The sequence below is a fragment of the Salvelinus sp. IW2-2015 genome, linkage group LG20 (genome assembly GCF_002910315.2).
Source record: "Salvelinus sp. IW2-2015 linkage group LG20, ASM291031v2, whole genome shotgun sequence".
Classification (NCBI taxonomy): Eukaryota; Metazoa; Chordata; class Actinopteri; order Salmoniformes; family Salmonidae; genus Salvelinus; species Salvelinus sp. IW2-2015.
In genome coordinates this window covers 23,602,632-23,622,303 of record NC_036860.1, presented here as the reverse complement: position 1 = coordinate 23,622,303, position 19,672 = coordinate 23,602,632, and the positions used below count along the sequence as shown (strand labels likewise).

General features: G+C 41.9%; 1 protein-coding gene across 4 annotated transcripts in view; it reads left to right on the top strand.

The window, feature by feature from the left end:
* The window catches only part of gabrg2 (gamma-aminobutyric acid type A receptor subunit gamma2), a 79,536-nt gene that overhangs the window by 21,561 nt on the left and 38,303 nt on the right, over positions 1-19,672 (top strand). For all 4 annotated transcript variants that reach the window (XM_024013010.3, XM_024013013.3, XM_024013012.3 and 1 more), the window contains exon 6: positions 1,485-1,622. In XM_024013010.3, coding sequence (XP_023868778.1) covers positions 1,485-1,622 — 138 coding nt within the window. The remainder of the gene's footprint in view (positions 1-1,484; positions 1,623-19,672) is intronic.

Genomic DNA, 19,672 nt, shown 5'->3' with positions numbered 1-19,672 from the left:
GAAGGGAGAAGCAATACGTTTTTACATTGACCTCCAAACCGTAGAAGTTTAGATCCAGTACAGTAGCAGTGGTGGAAAAATTATTCCATTTTTCGTCGTACTTGAGTAAAAGTAAAGATACCTTAATAGAAAATGACTCAAGTAACAGRGAAAGTCACCCAGTAAAATACTGCTTGAGTAAAAGTGTACACGTATTTGGTTTTAAATATACTTAAGTATCAAAAGTAAATGTATAAATCATTTCTTATTCCTCATATCAAGTCAACCAGACGACACAATTTTACAATTTTCTTGTTTTTTACATTTATGTATTGCCAAGGGCACACTCCAACACTCGGACATCATTTACAAATGAAGCATTTGTCTTTAGTCAGTCCGCCAGATCAGAGGCAGTGGGGATGACCAGGGATGTTCTCTTGATAAGTCTGTGAATTGGACCATTTCCCTGTGCTGCTTAGCATTCAAAATGTACTTTTGGGTGTCAGGGAAAATGTATGGAGTAAAAAGTACATCATTTCCTTTAGGAATGTAGTGAAGTAAAAGTAAAATATGACAAAAATATGAATAGTAAAGTAAAGTACAGATACTCAAAAAAACAGCTTAAGTAGTACTTTAAAGTATTTTTACTTAAGTACTTTACACCGCTATACAGTAGCCAGGCAGGCAGGGTTGGTGAGAGAGACCACAGCCAGAGAAATCAGTGTTCCTCATGAGGAGCTGATGGGGATGGGGTTCGTGGTAATGAGCCTGTAAGTGAGCTACAGATGCACCATGGGACTGTCTTGGGAGAGAGAGAGAGGTTCCTAAATAMCTCCAGGGCAACAAGAAAGAGAAATGAGAGTTGAAGCCCTAAAAACAGAAGAGAAAAACACATTTAAAATTGATGAAAGCCACGGATGATTCCAGTGGCTGAAATCAGTTTGAAGTGCATTAGCTTCCCTCAGTTGCAGCACACGATGCAGCATATTCTTTTTTTCAGCACACACTGAGAAAGAGTGCTACGTTCACTGCAACCATTTTGTAATGTATCCTGAAAGCATAGCCATCTCTGGAAGGATAGAATGGCCTTAATGTGGACAGCAGATAAAGACTACAACCTTCAATCCTATGTGTTTAAAAATGTAAAAACCCACCACAGCTTGCACTTGGGAAAGTTGAGATGCATTAAATCACCCCATTTAGCATGATGTAGGCCTATGCATTGTTGTTTTCTTCTCTGGACAGAAATCAACAAAGACTTGACTCAAGGTCAGTCGTTATTAGTGTCCAGTCACTATTTAGGATTGCACCGTACGATGTTACTGAATGTTCATTGTCCACTTTACATTACAGTGGCCTTAACCCGAATAACCATTGGAGTGCTACAGAAGTACATAGTGTAACACATCACCTGTGCAACACATTTTAATATGGGATGAATTCAGTCATAGACCACCAGGTAGCAATGTCCAGAGCTAACGGTCAACCCCCACCCCCCTGTTCAGATGGCTACCCCAGAGAGGAGATAGTGTACAAGTGGAAGAGGAGCTCCGTGGAGGTGGGAGACATCCGCTCCTGGAGGCTCTACCAGTTCTCCTTTGTTGGCCTGAGGAACACCTCCGAGATCGTCAGGACCGTGTCAGGTAATGGTCTCGTTCTTTTTCTCTGTCTCTCTCTCTCTCTCTCTCTGAGCTTCCCTGTATTGAATGTGCTGTGGTTTACTCAAGGAGCCCCCCTTTCTGGCGCATGCAGCGTGCATGATATGTGCACCCTGGTGAATTAAAATGCTGTGTGCCTAGTAACAGAGGAAAACATATGCATTATTTTAGGAGAGGATCTTATCCAGAGCATACATTTTCGTATTCTGTTTGTATTGGTCCCCCATGGGAATCAAACCCACAACGTTGGCTTTGCAAGTGCCACGCTCTACCTACTGAGCCACACAGGACATTTTGCATGCACACATTATCTGTTGGCGCATTCCACTAGAAACAAAGCAGGAAATGAATGAACCTGAGGAAAATGGCTCCTCGGCGGCTAAAGTTTATCAGAGGCTGTTTTTAGTTGTTGAATGCTTATTATATGTGGTGGTGTGTTAAGAGGCTTGTATAGAAATGCGTGGATTGGTTGGGTAGTCACCGTGATATTCTATGGTGTACAGCCTGACAGGGAGCTTTACCTTTGGCCCACACAAAATGGCTGACAAGTTTCCTCTAAAAGGCCAAACCTAAATAGTGACAGTCATAAAGATATAATGCCATTTTAGCAGTTATTTCCCCTAAATGGCAGCTACAGAAGAAGAAGTGATAACCAGAGGAAACGCAATCTGTTAAAATGATCATGAAACGTGGCAAGACTCTTTTTGGCTTCTGGAGGGAGTGCATATTAAGAAAGATCTTTAAAAGATACTCCATTTATTTAGATGTTTCGCTTACCGGTAAATGGATATTGATCACGCAGAACGGATCTATATTTCATCTGTTTAGGACTATGTCCCTGGCCTAAAGAAACAGACGTGATTGTATCAGACATGCTTTAGTAGAGCAATTAGGTCTTACATTTTCTTCAGATTACATCTCTGTATATTTGCGAAGGCAATTGTTGTTGTACCGAAAGGTACACATTTTGCTATGTTCTAAGACACTTCCGGTTAGTTTTCCATTTACTGCGAAGGGGACATAACGTACGATGCATTTATTATATTGACTCTTTTGGTCATTGATTGTAATACTGGTGTCATTGCACATATGATTGTTAGGCTACACTCTTAGAAACCTAAAAGGGTTCTTCTGCTGTCCCCATAGGATAACCTTTTGAATAACCCTTTTTGGCTCAAAAAGGGTTCTCCTATGGGGACAGCCGAAGAACCCTTTTGGAACCCTTTTCTTCTAAGAGTGTACAGATGTCAGATAGCCTATTAGTTTTTCAAAAACTCCATGTCGTGGTCCTAACTAGTATTGTGAAAGATGAACAGAATGTCTTTGATGACAACAGATCCAACTCCTTTCGGGCATATAGCCGTTATCAGGAAGTTATGTTTGAGGTACTCTTTTAAGTAGCCTGTATATCATGTGAACTATTGCATGTGTAGAGAGTGAAATGTAACCTGACCTGTTGAAAGTGTAAAGCTGTGTATGGAGAAGATAAACTGAATGGGCAGCCACAGTCATTCAGACCTGTCAGTGTATGCATGCAGTGTGACGAAACCTGGCACACCTCATTTTCGTAGATTTAAAAACAAATAATAAATGACAAAGCCGCGCTCTATATCTACCATGCACAGCTGCACTGACAGCTGTTGCCTTTTATATTCACATGCTAGCCTCAGATCCCTGGGATAATACTTTCTCTGAAGTCAGTGAACAAAACAGAGGTACGATACAATGTCTTGGAAAGTCACTCACTGTCTATACAACTGAGAGGGAATTACATTGATTGGAAATMGTATACTATAATCAGACTGATTTTACTTTCAAGTAATAGATGCTGTGTGGGGGAGGACTAAGTGGAAAGTATTTTTCTATTCTTTTGACATATTGGTTAGATAAACAAAATACGTGTTCTGTTACAGAACAAGGGAAAGTGAATGCCCCTGTTGTAATGGTGCAGTCCATTGTGGAGTTTGCCTCTGTTTAAGATTCTGGAACACACCATCTGGTGAAAATGTATTCAGAGGTAGCAGAGGGATCATGCCCTTGCACTCTGTATTTTAGCTACTGTTCCATTTGTGCTGATATGGGAAATGTTGACAACTGGTAGGGCATTAGGTATATTGTACATTCAGAGCACATAGCTGGAGTTTTATTTCAATTTTGGCCATAAGCACATAAAGACATTAGTCACTTGATTAGCGTGATTTATTGAGTTCTGTACCGGTTGTAAAATAGGTCAGTTAGGGGGAGCACAAGAACACAGAGAAACAAGATGTTTGTTTCTTACTAAGGTTTGCTTTATAAGGACGCTGTGTCTGCTTTGATTTGGTGTTCATCCTCTGGCAATGTCAACAAACTTAGACCTTCACTATGTCACATCACATCAAGGCCCCTCGAGGGCCACCAGTCTACCTGCGGATCCCTACGTCCTCCTCAGACAGTGTCCTGATCTAGCCCCCTGCCGTTGCCCATTGGCTGCTGACAACTAAGGAACTAGCTTTACACGGGCAAGCAGTCCGAGAGTGAGAAACAGACAACACACTAGAGGATTTTGTCTGTAAGTCATTGCAGTGTCTGCCTCCATACTTGGGTAACCTTAATGCAAACTCAACCCTTTAGTCACCGGGTTAAGCCGGGGGTCCGGAGCCTGTTACACCCGTCTGGCAGGCTGTTTCAGAGATCAGGGCAGATCATTGACAGGGAGGTGTGTGTGTGTGTGTGTGTGTGGAGGGGGGGCAGGAAGAGAAAGTTGTTTGAGAGGAAGTTGTGTCAGACGTTGTTGTTTTCTTCCATTTGATTTGTCCCTAGCCAAACACAAACATTCATTTCTGAGCATTTGCGTTGACCCATTTAGTCCCATTGGTCACAATAGTGCGAGGAAATGTTTTGTTGTGTTTTACAGGCTCTAGAGAAGTTAAAGTTGTACGTATCAACAAATAAGTCCTATTCTATGCATTATTAAGGTTACCACAATCAAAAAGCTGCACTTTTACAGACTAATTTGGCACCACAAGTCACTGTTTAACAGCTAAAAAAAACAAATACATATTTGACATTTAAAAATATTTGCTTTGTAAATGTAATGTTTAAAGGGTCTAGTTTACATGCGGGCCTTCATGTTCAATACATTGAATCCATGATGCTTGTGGGATATTAAAATATAATTGTTACCAATGGAAAAATACACTGGCTCTAACTTATTATATACAGTATATTTAATCATAGCAGATTATTTATTTTTTTGAAGTTGGGTTATGGATATACAGTATATTTAATCATAGCAGATTATTTATTTTTTTGATATTGGCTTACGGATATACTTGATCAAGATGATGTTACAGATGATTTTACAATTATCCATTAGCCTTTACATTTGTTTAAATCAGTGGTTTTGACTGTAAAATGCCATATTTTGTTATTTGAGGGGGAATTGGCCATGTATAGACCCATAAACTGAACTTGGGTAATAGCTAAACACATATTTAATGTCAATAGGTTTGTTTAGTGTCTTTTGCACAATGTTAAATCTTGCTGAATAGCCACAGGTGTAAACCTGGTTCGTATGGGTTTTTTGGGCTGAGATATGCAGATTTAGACCTGGTTTGTGTAGGAGTACTGGAGCTGAGGTGTAGGGATAGACCTGGTATACAGTTTATGAGTATTCAGGCTTCAGCACATTAAGGCCTGGCTAAGTTGACTAACTGAGTTCAAGCACAGGTGCAGACTTTATAGGTAAGTAACTTGGAGCTGAAATACAGGAGTACTCCTATTTTTATGACATGTCGCAGTTGACCTGTTTTTTTTGTATATTTTTTTAAAATCAATATTGGGTTGGACATGCAAGTGTACACCTGGTCTGTAAGAATACTAGGGTAAACCTCTTCTATATGAGTGTGCCCATGGATTTACCTGGTTTATATGAGTAATGGGGTTTAGGGATATACAAGGCTCATACAGGTAAAGGGTCTGGATGGATGTCTATTGTCCATTTAAATGTCCATTCAAGTTTGCGGTAGGAAAAAAGTGAATGGGGTTGGGACGTGTGTTATACCACTGTGCTATGAGTTTTCTATAAAATGATTAGCGTATACAGGTCGGAGGTCACAGGACTAAGATATGCAAATAACAGGATTAGGATGAGCAGCAAATAGCTGAATATAGGTTACTGTTGGTGATTTGGGGAACACAGGCCTAAGGAAAGTGGGTAACAAGGCTGAGGCAGGCAAGTAACAGGGATGAGGTGTATTGGCAAAGGAACTGGGGTCTATGAGTAACAAATAGGACATTTAGGGCTAGTATATGGGTGTATCACATTCATTAGTCTCCTTCTTAGCACATTAACAGAATAAATGAATTGGAAAACCGTTGTTTAAACAGAGCCCGGGTTAGAGCTATACTCTCAACCGTAAAAAGAATCAATCGCATTCGGCATGTTTCAATTTCCATATTCCACATTCCCCCCTCTATCTGTCTAAGATGAATCATAGTATGGTTTTAAACAGAGTAGCTGATGGTTAATTTGTTATGTATTTGTGTGTGTGTTTTTTTTTGGGCGAGTGCTATTCTTAGAGTGACCTTTTAGATGCTGTGGCGTGCAGCTCTGTTGTCTGTGTGCGTCAGTCTGTGTGATTTAGCTGGAGTCGAAAAAGCCTCGGGACACATCATCATCCTCCTCCGATTATGGAGCCCCACAGTTTGCAGATGAAAATCTGGAGGCATTGTGGATGAAAGGAAGTGGCCGGGTCGAGGGGTGAGGGACGAGGGACGAGGGACAAGCACAGCACACAGGGCATAACGCCGCCCGCCCGCCTGGTTAATGCGTCATTGTTCTCTCCCCTCTTTAGCCCTTCAGTCCTGCAATGGGGGTAAGCAAAGAAACAAACAAAACCCAAATACCAACACGGGATATTTTCTGAGGCAATCCCCTCTTAGGGTGAAGAGACAAACCTTGTGGAAATATAGTGACTGTGGTAGGGAGAGGTTTGGGAATCATCCCAGGGGCACCGTGGTAATGGGCTTGCATCAGGTTCGATAGAAGTAATCAAAAGCAGATTAAGGAGAGAAGGTGTCAGACTGTTAAAGAAGATGACCAAGAAGAAGTGAAAGCTCAACGTTGCCCTTTCACAGGGCAGTGGAATGAATGAAGTAGAAAAAATTCCTGCCAACAGATATTTCCACGTGAAACACAAGTGCATAAACTATACTTACAGTACAGCTACACTATTTCAGGTTCTCCTTTCCAGATATAAACAGTTACTCAGCGATGGCAGTAATGTGCTTAGCACATTTATCAAGTGCCTGGTCAAAAATCACATCAAATCAAATCAAATGTTATTGGTCACATGGTTAGCAGAAGTTAATGGGAGTGTAGCGAAATGCTTGTGCTTTTAGTTCCGACAGTGCAGTAATATCTAACAAGTAATCTAACAATTCCCCAACAACTACCTAGTACACACAAATCTAAAGGGGTGAATGAGAATATGTACATATAAGTATATGGATGAGCGATGGCCGAGCGGCATAGGCAAGYTGCAGTAGATGTGATATGAGTAATGTAAGATATGTAAACATTATTAAAGTGGCATTATTTAAAGTGGCATTGTTTATAGTAACTAGTGATCCATTTATTAAAGTGTCCAGTGATTGGGTCTCAATGTAGGCAGTTAGTGATTGCTGTTTTAGCAGTCTGATGGCCTTGAGATAGAAGCTGTTTTTCAATCTCTCGGTCCCAGCTTTGATGCACCTGCACTGACCTCTCCTTCTGGATGATAGTGGTGGTTATTGTCCTTGATTATCTTTTTGGACTTCCTGTGACATCGGGTGGTGTAGGTGTCCTGGAGGGCAGGTAGTTTGCCCCCAGTGATACGTTGTGCAGACCGCACCACCCTCTGGAGAGCCTTGCTTGCTGAGGGCGGTGCAGTTGCCGTACCAGAATGTGATACAGCCCGACAGGATGCTCTCGATTGTGCATCTGTAAAGGTTTGTCAGGGTTTTGGGTGACAAGCCAAATTTCTTCAGCATCCTGTTGCGCCTTCTTCACCACACTGTCTGTGTAGGTGGACCATTTCAGTTTGTCTGTGATGTGTACGCCCAGGAACTTTCCACCTTCTCCACTGCTGTCCCTTCGATGTGGATAGGGGGGTGCTCCCTCTGCTGTTTCCTGAAGTCCATGATCATCTCCTTTGTTTTGTTGACGTTGAGTGAGAGGTTGTTTTCCTGACACCACACTCCAAGTGCCCTCACCTCCTCCCTATAGGCTGTCTCGTTGTTGGTGATCAGGCCCACTATTGTTGTGTCGTCTGCATACTTGATGATTGAGTTGGAGGCGTGCATGGCCACATAGTCATGGGTGAACAGGGAGTACAGGAGAGGGCTGAGCACACACCCTTGTGGGGCCCCAGTGTTGAGGGTCAGTGAAGTGGAGATGTTGTTTCCTACCTTCACCACCTGGGGGGCGGCCCGTCAGAAAGTCCAGGACCCACGTACATTTGTGTTAAAAGGGTTAGGAAGGATACACACTGTATACAGTGCATCGGAAAGTATTCAGACCCATTCCCTTTTTCCACATTTTGTTACGTTACAGCCTTATTCTAAAATTGATTAAATAGTTTTTTCCCCTCATCAATCTACACACAATACCCGATAATGACAAAGCAAAAACTGTTTTTTTAAATGTTTGCAAAAAACTGAAATATCACATTTTCATAAGTATTCAGACCCTTTACTCATTACTTTGTTGAAGCACCTTTAGCAGTGATTACAGCATCGAGTCTTCTTGGGTATAACGCAACAAACTTGGCACACCTTTAACATTCTTCTCGGCAGATCTTCTCAACGACTGTCAGGTTGGATGGGGAGCATCGCTGCACAGCTGATCCATGATCATCTCCTTTGTTTTGTTGACGTTGAGTGAGAGGTTGTCAGGTCTCTCCAGAGATTTTCGATCCGGTTCACACAAGGACATTCAGAGACTTGTCCCCAAGCCAGTCATGCATTGTCTTGTCTGTGTGCTTAGGGTCGTTGTCCCGTTGGAAGGTGAACCTTCGCCCCAGTCTGAGGTCCTGAGCGCTTTGGAGCAGATTTTCATCAAGGATCTCTCTCTGTACTTAGCTCTGTTATTCTTTCCCTCGATCCTGACTAGTCTCCCAGTCCCTGCCGCTGAAAAACATCACCACACCATCACCATGCTGCAACCACCATGCTTCACCGTAGGGGTGGTGCCAGGTTTCCTCCAGACGTGACGCTTGGCATTCAGGCCAAATAATTACATTTTGGTTTCATCAGACCAGAGAATCTTGTTTCTCATGGTCTGAGAGTCCTTTAGGTGCCATTTGGCAAACTCCAAGCGGGCTGCCGTGCCATTTACTGAGGAGTGGCTTCCGTCAGGCCACTCTACCATAAAGGCCTGATTGGTGGAATGCTGCAGACATCGTTGTCCTTCTGGAAAATTCTCCCATATCCACAGAGGAATTCTAGAGCCATCACCTCCCTGACCAAGGCCCTTCTCCCCTGATTGCTCAGTTTGGCCGTGCGGTCAGCTCTAGGAAGAGTCTTGGTGGTTCCAAACTTCTTTCATTTAAGAATGATGGAGGCCACTGTGTTCTTGGGGACCTTCAATGCTGCAGAAATGTTTTGGTACCTATCCCCAGGTTTGTWCCTCAACACAATCCTGTCTCAGAGCTCTACCGACAATTCCTTCGACCTCATGGCTTGGGTTTTGCTCTGACATGCACTGTCAACTGTGGGACCTTATGTAGACAGGTGTGTGCCTTTCCAAATCATGTCCAATCAATTGAATTTACCACAGGTGGACTCCAATCAAGTTGTAGAATCTCTAGGATGATCAATGGAAACAGGATGCACCTGAGATCAATTTCGAGTCTCATAGCTAAAGGTCTGAATACTTATGTAAATAAGATATTTATTTTTTACATTTGTAATAAATTTGCAAAKAATTCTAAATGCCTTTTTTCACTTCGTCATCATGGTGTATGGTGTGTAGATTGCTGAGTAAATGTTTTATTTAACCCATTTTAGAATAAGGCTGTAACATAACAAAATGTAGAAAAAGTCAAAGGGTCTGAATACTTTCCGAAGGCACTGTATGTATTTTTTTTTAAATTGATGTAGTTCTGTCCTTGAGCTGTTCTTGTCTATTAATGTTCTGTATTATGTCATGTTTCATGTTTTATGTGGACCCCAGGAAGAGTAGCTGCTGCTTTTGCAACAGCTAATGGGGATCCTAATAAAATACCAATACCAAACTCATATTCATTATATAAATGAGCATGTTTTATTTTGTCTGGCTTGCCATTCRAAATAAAGTGAAAAAGGGAAGAGTTCTGAATACTTTTCGAATGTACTGCATAATCAATTTACCAAGGCAGAACAGCTGTGCTCCTATAGGAGCAGGTCTCTGAACCTCTGTCTTCCTCCTGGGTGATGCCAGTGATGAGAAGAGTAGATGAGTGGAGCCTTAGGCTGTGATTCAGACACAATCCTCTCTGCTGAGTAAAATACCTCCCTCTACGTCCAGCCTGTGACAGTCAAATAAGCCTATAATTAACACCTGGACATTGATGCTCCTGATAAGCCAAAGAAGAGTTTGCATTGGGAAAATAACCGCTTGTTTTCCTCACTATTGACTAACACCTGCATATTAGGCGCTTCTGTAGCGCCAGAGAGGGGGATGTCGCGAAACAGAGAGTAAAGGGAATAGTGAAATAGAGAGAGAGTGAAACAGGGAGCGGGGGGCTGGAGAGAAACAGACAAATTGAAATTTGAAATTCCAAACAGTTTTGACTTTCCACTGATTCTTTCCCTCATTTTCTGAAGTGTAACCGCAGCATGCTGCCTCGGCGCGAGTCAGAGAAATAAACTAGGACACAGGAATACATTGAGCAGAAATGAAATCATTTGTGAGTGTGGGACATTTTGAGGCTGCGTGACAGTTGTTTGTTGCTGGCGCGAGATGGAGGCTGCGAGGCGAGAGGGGTATAGTGTATAAACAGGCCAGGCTGTTAGGGAGCTGCTGGTTGGCCCGCTCCCCAGTGTCTTCTGGTGCAGTCGGCAAGGCAAGGCTGCTATGCTGCCACATCCTGACATATCATTATCTTAGCTGGGAGAGCTGGGAGAGCTGCACTGGTGACCATCAGGGGGCTAGACTAGCCCAGCCAGCACACACTTTAATATCACTTCATGTAGCAAGGCTCATGCCATACAAACCTGAGAATTCACCTCTCTAAGCCATAATTTGGCTGATTCAGAAGTGAATAATGGAAAAAAATATAAAACGGAACATGCAACAATTTCAACGATTTTACTGAAATATATAATATTCATTAGGCCATAATGACTGGGGAGGGGAGCAGCCATGGGGAGCCAGGCCCAGCCAATCAGAATGAGTCTTTCCCTACAAAAGGACAGAAATGCTCCTCAGTTTCATAAGCTGTCCAGGTGGCTGGTCTCAGACGATTCCGCAGGTGAAGAAGCCAGATGTGGAGGTCTTGGGCTGGCGTGGTTACACGTGGTCTGCGGTTGTGAGGCCGGTTGGACGTACTGACAAATTCTCTGAAACAACGTTGGAAGCGGCTTATGGAAGAGAAATGAACATTCAATTCTCTGGCAACAGCTCTAATGGACATTCCTGCAGTCAGCATGCCATTTGCACGCTCCCTCAAAACTTGAGACATRTGTGGCATTGTGTTGTGTGACAAAACGGCACATTTTAGAGTGTCCTTTTATTGTCCCCAGCACAAGGTGTACCTGTGTAATGATCATGCTGTTTAATCAGCTTCTTGATATGCCACACTTATCAGGTGGATGGATTATCTTGGCAATGAAAAATGCTCACTAACAGGCACAAAATATGAGAAAAATTTAATATTTCTGGAATATTTTGTTTCAGCTCATGAAACATGGGACCAACACTTGCGTTAATATTTTTCTTCAGCTTATTTGTCAACTAATTGTCACTTCACGGTTGCGTTCAAAATATTCACACTATTACCTGTGCAAATCACCTTTTCTCCTGGACTTTACTATTGGGAAAAGTGTGAAACGATGTCACAAAAGAATGGGGGCTGTCATCAGAAATCGTAGATATAAAAGTTTGATAACACTTTATTTGAAGCATCATGACATGTTATAACAGTCTAAAACCATGTCATAATATGTCACAACAGCTGACAACTTGTCATAATCACTCCTAATATTGTCATAACACTGTCATGACAAATACATTTAGACCTATTGTGGCAAATATTGTGTTATTTTTTGGGCTACCCTACAAGGCAAGTCATTCCATTACACCATAGCCTACATGTAAACAGTATGTTTGTTATATAACATTTCCTGAATTGGCAATATTTTTCTTGACAGTGTCATAACGTGTATTTACTTAGTCCAAGTAAAGTGACACAGGGTGGTCATAATGCTTCATGACAGTGTCATAAAGTGTATTTACTTAGTTCAAGTGGGAGAAATATCTACTTAAATATGATCCCCAATTAGAGACAACGATTACCAGTTGCCTCTAATTGGGAATCATACAAAACACCAAACATAGAAAATATAAACTAGAACACAACATAGAAATTATATACTAGAATACCCCCTAGTGACGCCCTGACCTACTACACCATAGAGAAACAAGGGCTCTCTATGGTCAGGGCGTGACATGCACAGGATAGTTATGGTCATAACACTGTCATGCCTTTCTATAGCACAGCCCTGAATCTACACTAACATAAATTTACATAATGTTAACAGCTTGACTATTAAACAGGTGTTAAAGTTACAGCATAAAAATAAAATATTTAATGAGTTCAGTTAAATAACATAATGTTTACAAATGGCTGTTGTTTCCCTGTGTAAACTTTGTTCAAAACTAAAATCTATGTTTTAAGTAAGAATAGGCATTGGTCTGAAGTGGAAAAAGAAAGGAAATTCACATGAGCACCACAATGCCTATTCCACCCATGCTCTACCAAGGTTTTCCAGCACACAGCTTTGACCTACTACAGTAGCTAGTTGCAAAGTAGCTAAAAAGCAGTAAGTAGTTGCACATTTGATCATTAGCTAAAATAAGAAAGTGTTCTATGTTGTTTTACACTGGTGCACTGTGTGCAGGCCCCTGGCTACTTTTTACTTGTGCATGGTGACTTCAGATTTTCTGTGAACACAGTGAACAGTAACTTGACACTGTGTTGACCAGTCAGCACACATTTGTATTATAAGAATGACAAGACAGCAGGAGAAAGAGCTTATGTCGGAGCTGAAATTTATTCCACACGTTTGAAATAGTGATGTTGTCAGTCAAGTCTGCACAACTGAGGTCCTGTTTACGTGTGCATTCGGGGTTAAGCCGTTTACTATGTGGTTCATAACTAGCTTACTGTTTCTTAACAAAACAATTTACTTTCTCGACTATGGTTTGAGTGGTCTTGGTTGTTCTTCGAGGAACTGCAGCGTAGCTAACTGCAGTGTTTTACCTGTCTGAAATCTGGCTACCTCATCTTACCGTGCTTAGCTTGGTCTGTGCAATGCAAATGAACGTGAGTAGCATGGCAGCTACTCAAGTCTGGTGGTTTTAAACGTAATGCTTTGTGTAAGAAAGTATAATCTATTGTGGTGCATACACTGGCCAGACACATTAGCTAACGCGCTCCAGCGGGTAAATCTCTCTGGTCACCCCCAAAACCAATTCCTCCTTTGGCCGCCTCTCCTTCCAGTTCTCTGCTGCCAATGACTGGAACGAACTACAAAAATCTCTGAAACTGGAAACACTTATCTCCCTCACTAGCTTTAAGCACCAGCTGTCAGAGCAGCTCACAGATTACTGCACCTGTAGATAGCCCATCTATAATTTAGCCCAAACAACTACCTCTTCCCTTACTGTATTTCTTTCTTTTATTTTGCTCCTTTGCATCCCATTATTTCTATTTCTACTTTGCACATTCTTCCACTGCAAATCTACCATTCCAGTGTTTTACTTGCTCTATTGTATTTACTTTTTTTTTTGCCCTTATCTCACCTCATTTGCTCACATTGTATATAGACTTATTTTTCTACTGTATTATTGACTGTATGTTTGATTTACTCCATGTGTAACTCTGTGTTGTTGTATGTGTCGAACTGCTTTGCTTTATCTTGGCCAGGTCGCAATTGTAAATGAGAACTTGTTCTCAACTTGCCTACCTGGTTAAATAAAGGTTAAATAAAAAAAATAAAAATTCCAATCCTATATTGGCTAAGGTTACTTAACTAGCTAAAGTTAATTGTCTATCATAGCAGCCAATGACGTTCACGAGTTTATAAATGTGCTTAGGGCACATTTATCAAGTGCCTGGTAAAAATCCACATCAAATAAAATAAATGTGATTGGTCACAGATGGTTAGGCAGAACGTTAATGGCAGCTGTAGCGAAATGCTTGTGCTTTTAGTTCGACAGTGCAGGTAATATCTAACAGTATCTAACAATTCCCAACAATACCTAAGTACACAACAAATCTAAAAGGGGTGGAATGAGAAATATGGTACATATAAGTATATGGATGAGCGATGGGCCGAGGCGGCATAGGCAGATGCGTAGATGTGATATGAGTAATGTAAGATATTGTAAACATTATTAAAGTGGCATTATTTAAAGTGGATGTTTATAGTAACTAGTGAATCGCATTTATTAAGTGTCCAGTGATGGGCTCAATGTAGGCAGTTAGTGATTCGCTGTTTTAGCAGTCTGATGGCCTTGAGATAGAAGCTGTTTTTCATTCTCGTCCCAGCTTTGATGCACCTGCAGCTGACCTTCCTTCTGGATGATAGTGGTGGTTATGTCCTTGAATTATCTTTTTGGACTTCTGTAGACATTCGGTGGTGTAGGTGTCTGGAGGGCAGGTAGTTTGCCCCAGTGAATACGTTGTGCAGACGCGCACCAACCTCCTGGAGCAGCCTTGGCTTGCCTGAGGGCGGTGCAGTTTTGCCGTACCAGAATGTGAATAGCAGCCGACAGAATGCTCCTCGATTGTGGCTCCTGTAAAGGTTGGGGGGGGGGGGGGGGGGGGGGGGGTGTCAGGGTTTTGGGTGACAAGCCAAATTTCTTAGCATCCTGCTTTGCGCGCTTCTTCACCAACACTGTCTGTGTAGGTGCCATTTCAGTTTGTCTGTGATGTGTACGCCAGGGAAACTTTCCCAGCCTTCTCCACTGCTGTTCCCTTGATGTGGTGGGGGTGCTCCTCTGCTGTTTCTGAAGTCCATGATCATCTCCTTTGTTTTGTTGACGTTTTGAGTGAGGGTTGTTTTCCTGACCACCTCAAGTGCCCTCACCTCCTCCTATAGGGTGTCTGTTGGGGATGGTCTATTGTTGTGTCGTCTGCATAACTTGATTGATTGAGTTGGAGGCGTGCATGGCCACATAGTCATTGGGTGAACAGGGAGTACAGGAGAGGGCTGACACACACAGTCCTTGTGGGGCCCAGTGTTGAGGGTCAGTGAGTGGAGATGTTGTTTGCCTACCTTCACCACCTGGGGCGGCCCGTCAGAAAGTCAGGACCCACGTACATTTGTGTTAAAAGGGTTAGGATGGATCACACTGTATAAGTGCAGTCGAAAGTATTCATTCCAACCCATTCCCTTTTTTCAAACATTTTGTTAGCGTTACAGCCTTATTCTAAATTGATTATAGTTTTTCCCTCATCAATCTACACCAATACCCGATAATGACAAGCAAGAAACTGTTTTTTTTAAATGTTTTGCAAAAAACTGAAATATCACATTTTCATAAGTATTCAGACCGCTTTTACTATTACTTTGTTGAAGCACCTTTAGCAGTCTGATTACAGCATGAGTTCTTTTTGGGTATAACAGCAACAAAACTTGGGCACGAATCCTTTAAACATTCTTCTCGGCAGATCTTCTCAACGACTGTCAGGTTGGATGGGGAGCATCGCTGGCAACAGCTGATCATGAATCATCTCCTTTGTTTTTGTTGACCGTTGAGTGAGAGGTTGTCAGGTCTCTCCAGAGATTTTCGATCGGTTCACAAAGGACATTCAGAGACTTGTCCAACAGTCATGCATTGTCTTGTCTGTGGTGCTTAGGGTCGTTGCTCCCCGTTGGAAAGGTGAACTTCGCCCCAGTCTGAGGTCTGAGCGGCTTTGGAGGCAGATTTTCATCAAGGATCTCTCTCTGTATTAGCTCTGTTATTCTTTTCGATCCTTGACTAGTCTCCCAGTCCTGCCGCTGAAAACTCACACACCATCAACAATGCTGCAACCACCATGCTTCACCGTAGGGGTGGTGGCCGAGGTTTCCTCCAGACGTGACGGCTTGATTTCAGGGCCAATAACTTACATTTTGGTTCATCAGGACAGAAATCTTGTTTCTCATGGTTGAGAAGTCCTTTTAGGTGCCATTTTGGGCAAACTCCAAGGCGGGCTGGGCCGTGCATTTACTAGGAGTGGCTTCCGTCGGCCACTCTAACCAATAAAGGCCTGATTGGTGGAATCTGCAGACATCGTTGTTCCTTTCTGGAAATTCTCCCATATCCACAGAGGAATTCTAGAGCCATCACTCCCTGACCAAGGCCCTTTCCCTGATTGCCTCAGTTTGGCCGTGCGGGTCAGCTCTAGGAAAGAGTCTTGGTGGTTCCAAACTTCTTTCATTTAAAGAATGTATGGGAGGCACACTGTGTTCTTGGGGACCTTAACTGTGCAGAAATTTTTGGTCCTACCCCAGGTTTTGTACCTCACAACAATCCTGTTCAGAGCTCTACGACAATTCCTTCGACCTCATGGCTTGGGTTTTGCTCTGACATGCACTGTCAATGTGGGACCTTATGTAGACGGTGTGTTGTCCTTTCAAATCAATGTTCCAATCAATTGAATTTACCAACAGGTGGACTCCAATCAAGGTTGTAGAATCTCTAGGATGATCAATGGAAACAGGATGCACCTGAGATCAATTTCGAGTCTCAATAGCTAATAGGTTGAATATTATGTAAAATAAGATATTTTTTTTTACCTTTGGTAATAAATTTGCAAAAAAATTCTAAATGCCTTTTTTCACTTCGTCATCATGGTGTATGGTGGGTTAGATTGCTGAGTAAATGTTTTTTATACCGCATTTTTATTGATTATTAAGTGTCTGTAACATACAAAAATGTAGAAAAATAGTCAAAGGGTCTGAGATACTTTCGCGAAGGCACTGTTATGTATTTTTTTTTAAATTGATGTAAGTTCTGTCCTTGAGCTGTTCTTGTCTATTAATGTTCTGTATTATGTCATGTTAGTTTTATGTGGACGCCCAGGAAGAGTAGCTGCTGCTTTTGGCAACAGCTAATGGGGATTCCTAATAAAATACCAATAACCACTCATATTCATTATATAAATGAGCATTGTTTTATTTTGTCTGGCTTGCCATTCTAAATAAAGTTGAAAAAGGGAAGAGTTCTGAATACTTTTCGAATGTACTGCATAATCAATTTTACCAAGGCAGAAAAGGCCTGTGGCTCCTATAGGAGCAGGTCTCTGAACCTCTGTCTTCCTCCTGGGTGATGCCAGTGATGAGAAGAAGTAGATGAGTGGAGCCTTAGGCTGTGATTCAGACACAATCCTCTCTGCTGAGTAAATACCTCCCTCTACGTCAGCCTGTGCAGTCTAATAAGCCTATACACTTAACAGCCTGACATTGATGCTCCTGATAAGCCAAAGAAGAGTTGCATTGGGAAAATAACCGCTTGTTTTCCTCACTATTGACTAACACTGGCATATTAGGCGGTTCTGTAGCGGCAGAGAGGGGGATGTGCGAAACAGAGAAGTAAAGGGAATGTGAAATAGGAGAGGTGAAACAGGAGCCGGGGGGGCTGGGAGAGAAACAGACAACATTGAAATTTGAAATTCCCAACGTTTGGATGACTTTCCACTGATTTTTGCCTCATTTTCTCTGAGTGTAACCGAGCATGCTGCCTCGGCGCGAGCCAGAGAAATAAACTAGGAAAGACAGGAATACATTGAGCAGAAATGAAATCATTTGTGATGTGGGAGCAATTTTGAGGCTGCGTGACAGTTGTTTGTTGGCTGGGCGAGATGGAGGTGTGCGAGGCGAGAGGGGTATATGGTATAAACAGGCCAGGTGTTAGGGGAGCTGCTGGTTGCCGTCCCCAGTGTCTTCCTGGTGCAGTCGGGCAAGGCAAGGTTCTGCTATGCTGCCACTCCTGACATATCATTATCTTACTGGGAGAGCTGGGGAGAGCTGGGCACTGGTGACATCTAGGGGCTAGACTAGCCAGCCAGCACACCACTTTAATATCAACTCATGTTAGCAAGGCTCAATGCCATAAAGACCTGGAAATTCACGCTCTCTAAGCATAATTGGCTGATTCAGAAGTGAATAATGGAAAAAAATATAAACGGAACATGCAATAATTTTAACGATTTTACTGAAATATATAATATTCATTAGCCCAAATGACTGGGGAGGGAGCAGGCCATGGGGAGCCAGGCCGGCATGCCAATCAGATGAGTCTTTCCTACAAACGGACAGAATGGCTCCTCAGTTTTCATAAGCTGTCCATGGGTGGCTGGTCTCAGACGATTCCGCGGTGCAAGAAGCCAGATGCTGGAGGTTTGGGCTGGCGTGGTTACAGTGGTTGCGGTTTGTGGAGGCCGGTTGGACGTAACTGACAAATTCTCTTGAAACAACGTTGAAAGCGGCTTATGGAACGAGAAATGAAATTCACATTCTCTGGCAACAGTTCTAATGGACATTCCTGCCAGTCGAGCATGCCATTTGCACGCTCCCTCAAAACTTGAGACATTTGGTGGCATTTTGGGTGTTGTGTGACAAAACGGCCACATTTTAGAGTTGTCCTTTTATTGTCCCCAGACAAGGTGTAAACCTGTGTAATGATATGCTGTTTAATCAAGCTTCTTGATATGGGCACACTTATCAGGTGGATGGATTTCTTGCCAGACGTTGTTGTTTTCTTCCATTTGATTTGTCCCTAGCCAAACACAAACATTCATTTCTGAGCATTTGCGTTGACCCATTTAGTCCCATTGGTCACAATAGTGCGAGGAAATGTTTTGTTGTGTTTTACAGGCTCTAGAGAAGTTAAAGTTGTACGTATCAACAAATAAGTCCTATTCTATGCATTATTAAGGTTACCACAATCAAAAAGCTGCACTTTTACAGACTAATTTGGCACCACAAGTCACTGTTTAACAGCTAAAAAAAACAAATACATATTTGACATTTAAAAATATTTGCTTTGTAAATGTAATGTTTAAAGGGTCTAGTTTACATGCGGGCCTTCATGTTCAATACATTGAATCCATGATGCTTGTGGGATATTAAAATATAATTGTTACCAATGGAAAAATACACTGGCTCTAACTTATTATATACAGTATATTTAATCATAGCAGATTATTTATTTTTTTGAAGTTGGGTTATGGATATACAGTATATTTAATCATAGCAGATTATTTATTTTTTTGATATTGGCTTACGGATATACTTGATCAAGATGATGTTACAGATGATTTTACAATTATCCATTAGCCTTTACATTTGTTTAAATCAGTGGTTTTGACTGTAAAATGCCATATTTTGTTATTTGAGGGGGAATTGGCCATGTATAGACCCATAAACTGAACTTGGGTAATAGCTAAACACATATTTAATGTCAATAGGTTTGTTTAGTGTCTTTTGCACAATGTTAAATCTTGCTGAATAGCCACAGGTGTAAACCTGGTTCGTATGGGTTTTTTGGGCTGAGATATGCAGATTTAGACCTGGTTTGTGTAGGAGTACTGGAGCTGAGGTGTAGGGATAGACCTGGTATACAGTTTATGAGTATTCAGGCTTCAGCACATTAAGGCCTGGCTAAGTTGACTAACTGAGTTCAAGCACAGGTGCAGACTTTATAGGTAAGTAACTTGGAGCTGAAATACAGGAGTACTCCTATTTTTATGACATGTCGCAGTTGACCTGTTTTTTTTGTATATTTTTTTAAAATCAATATTGGGTTGGACATGCAAGTG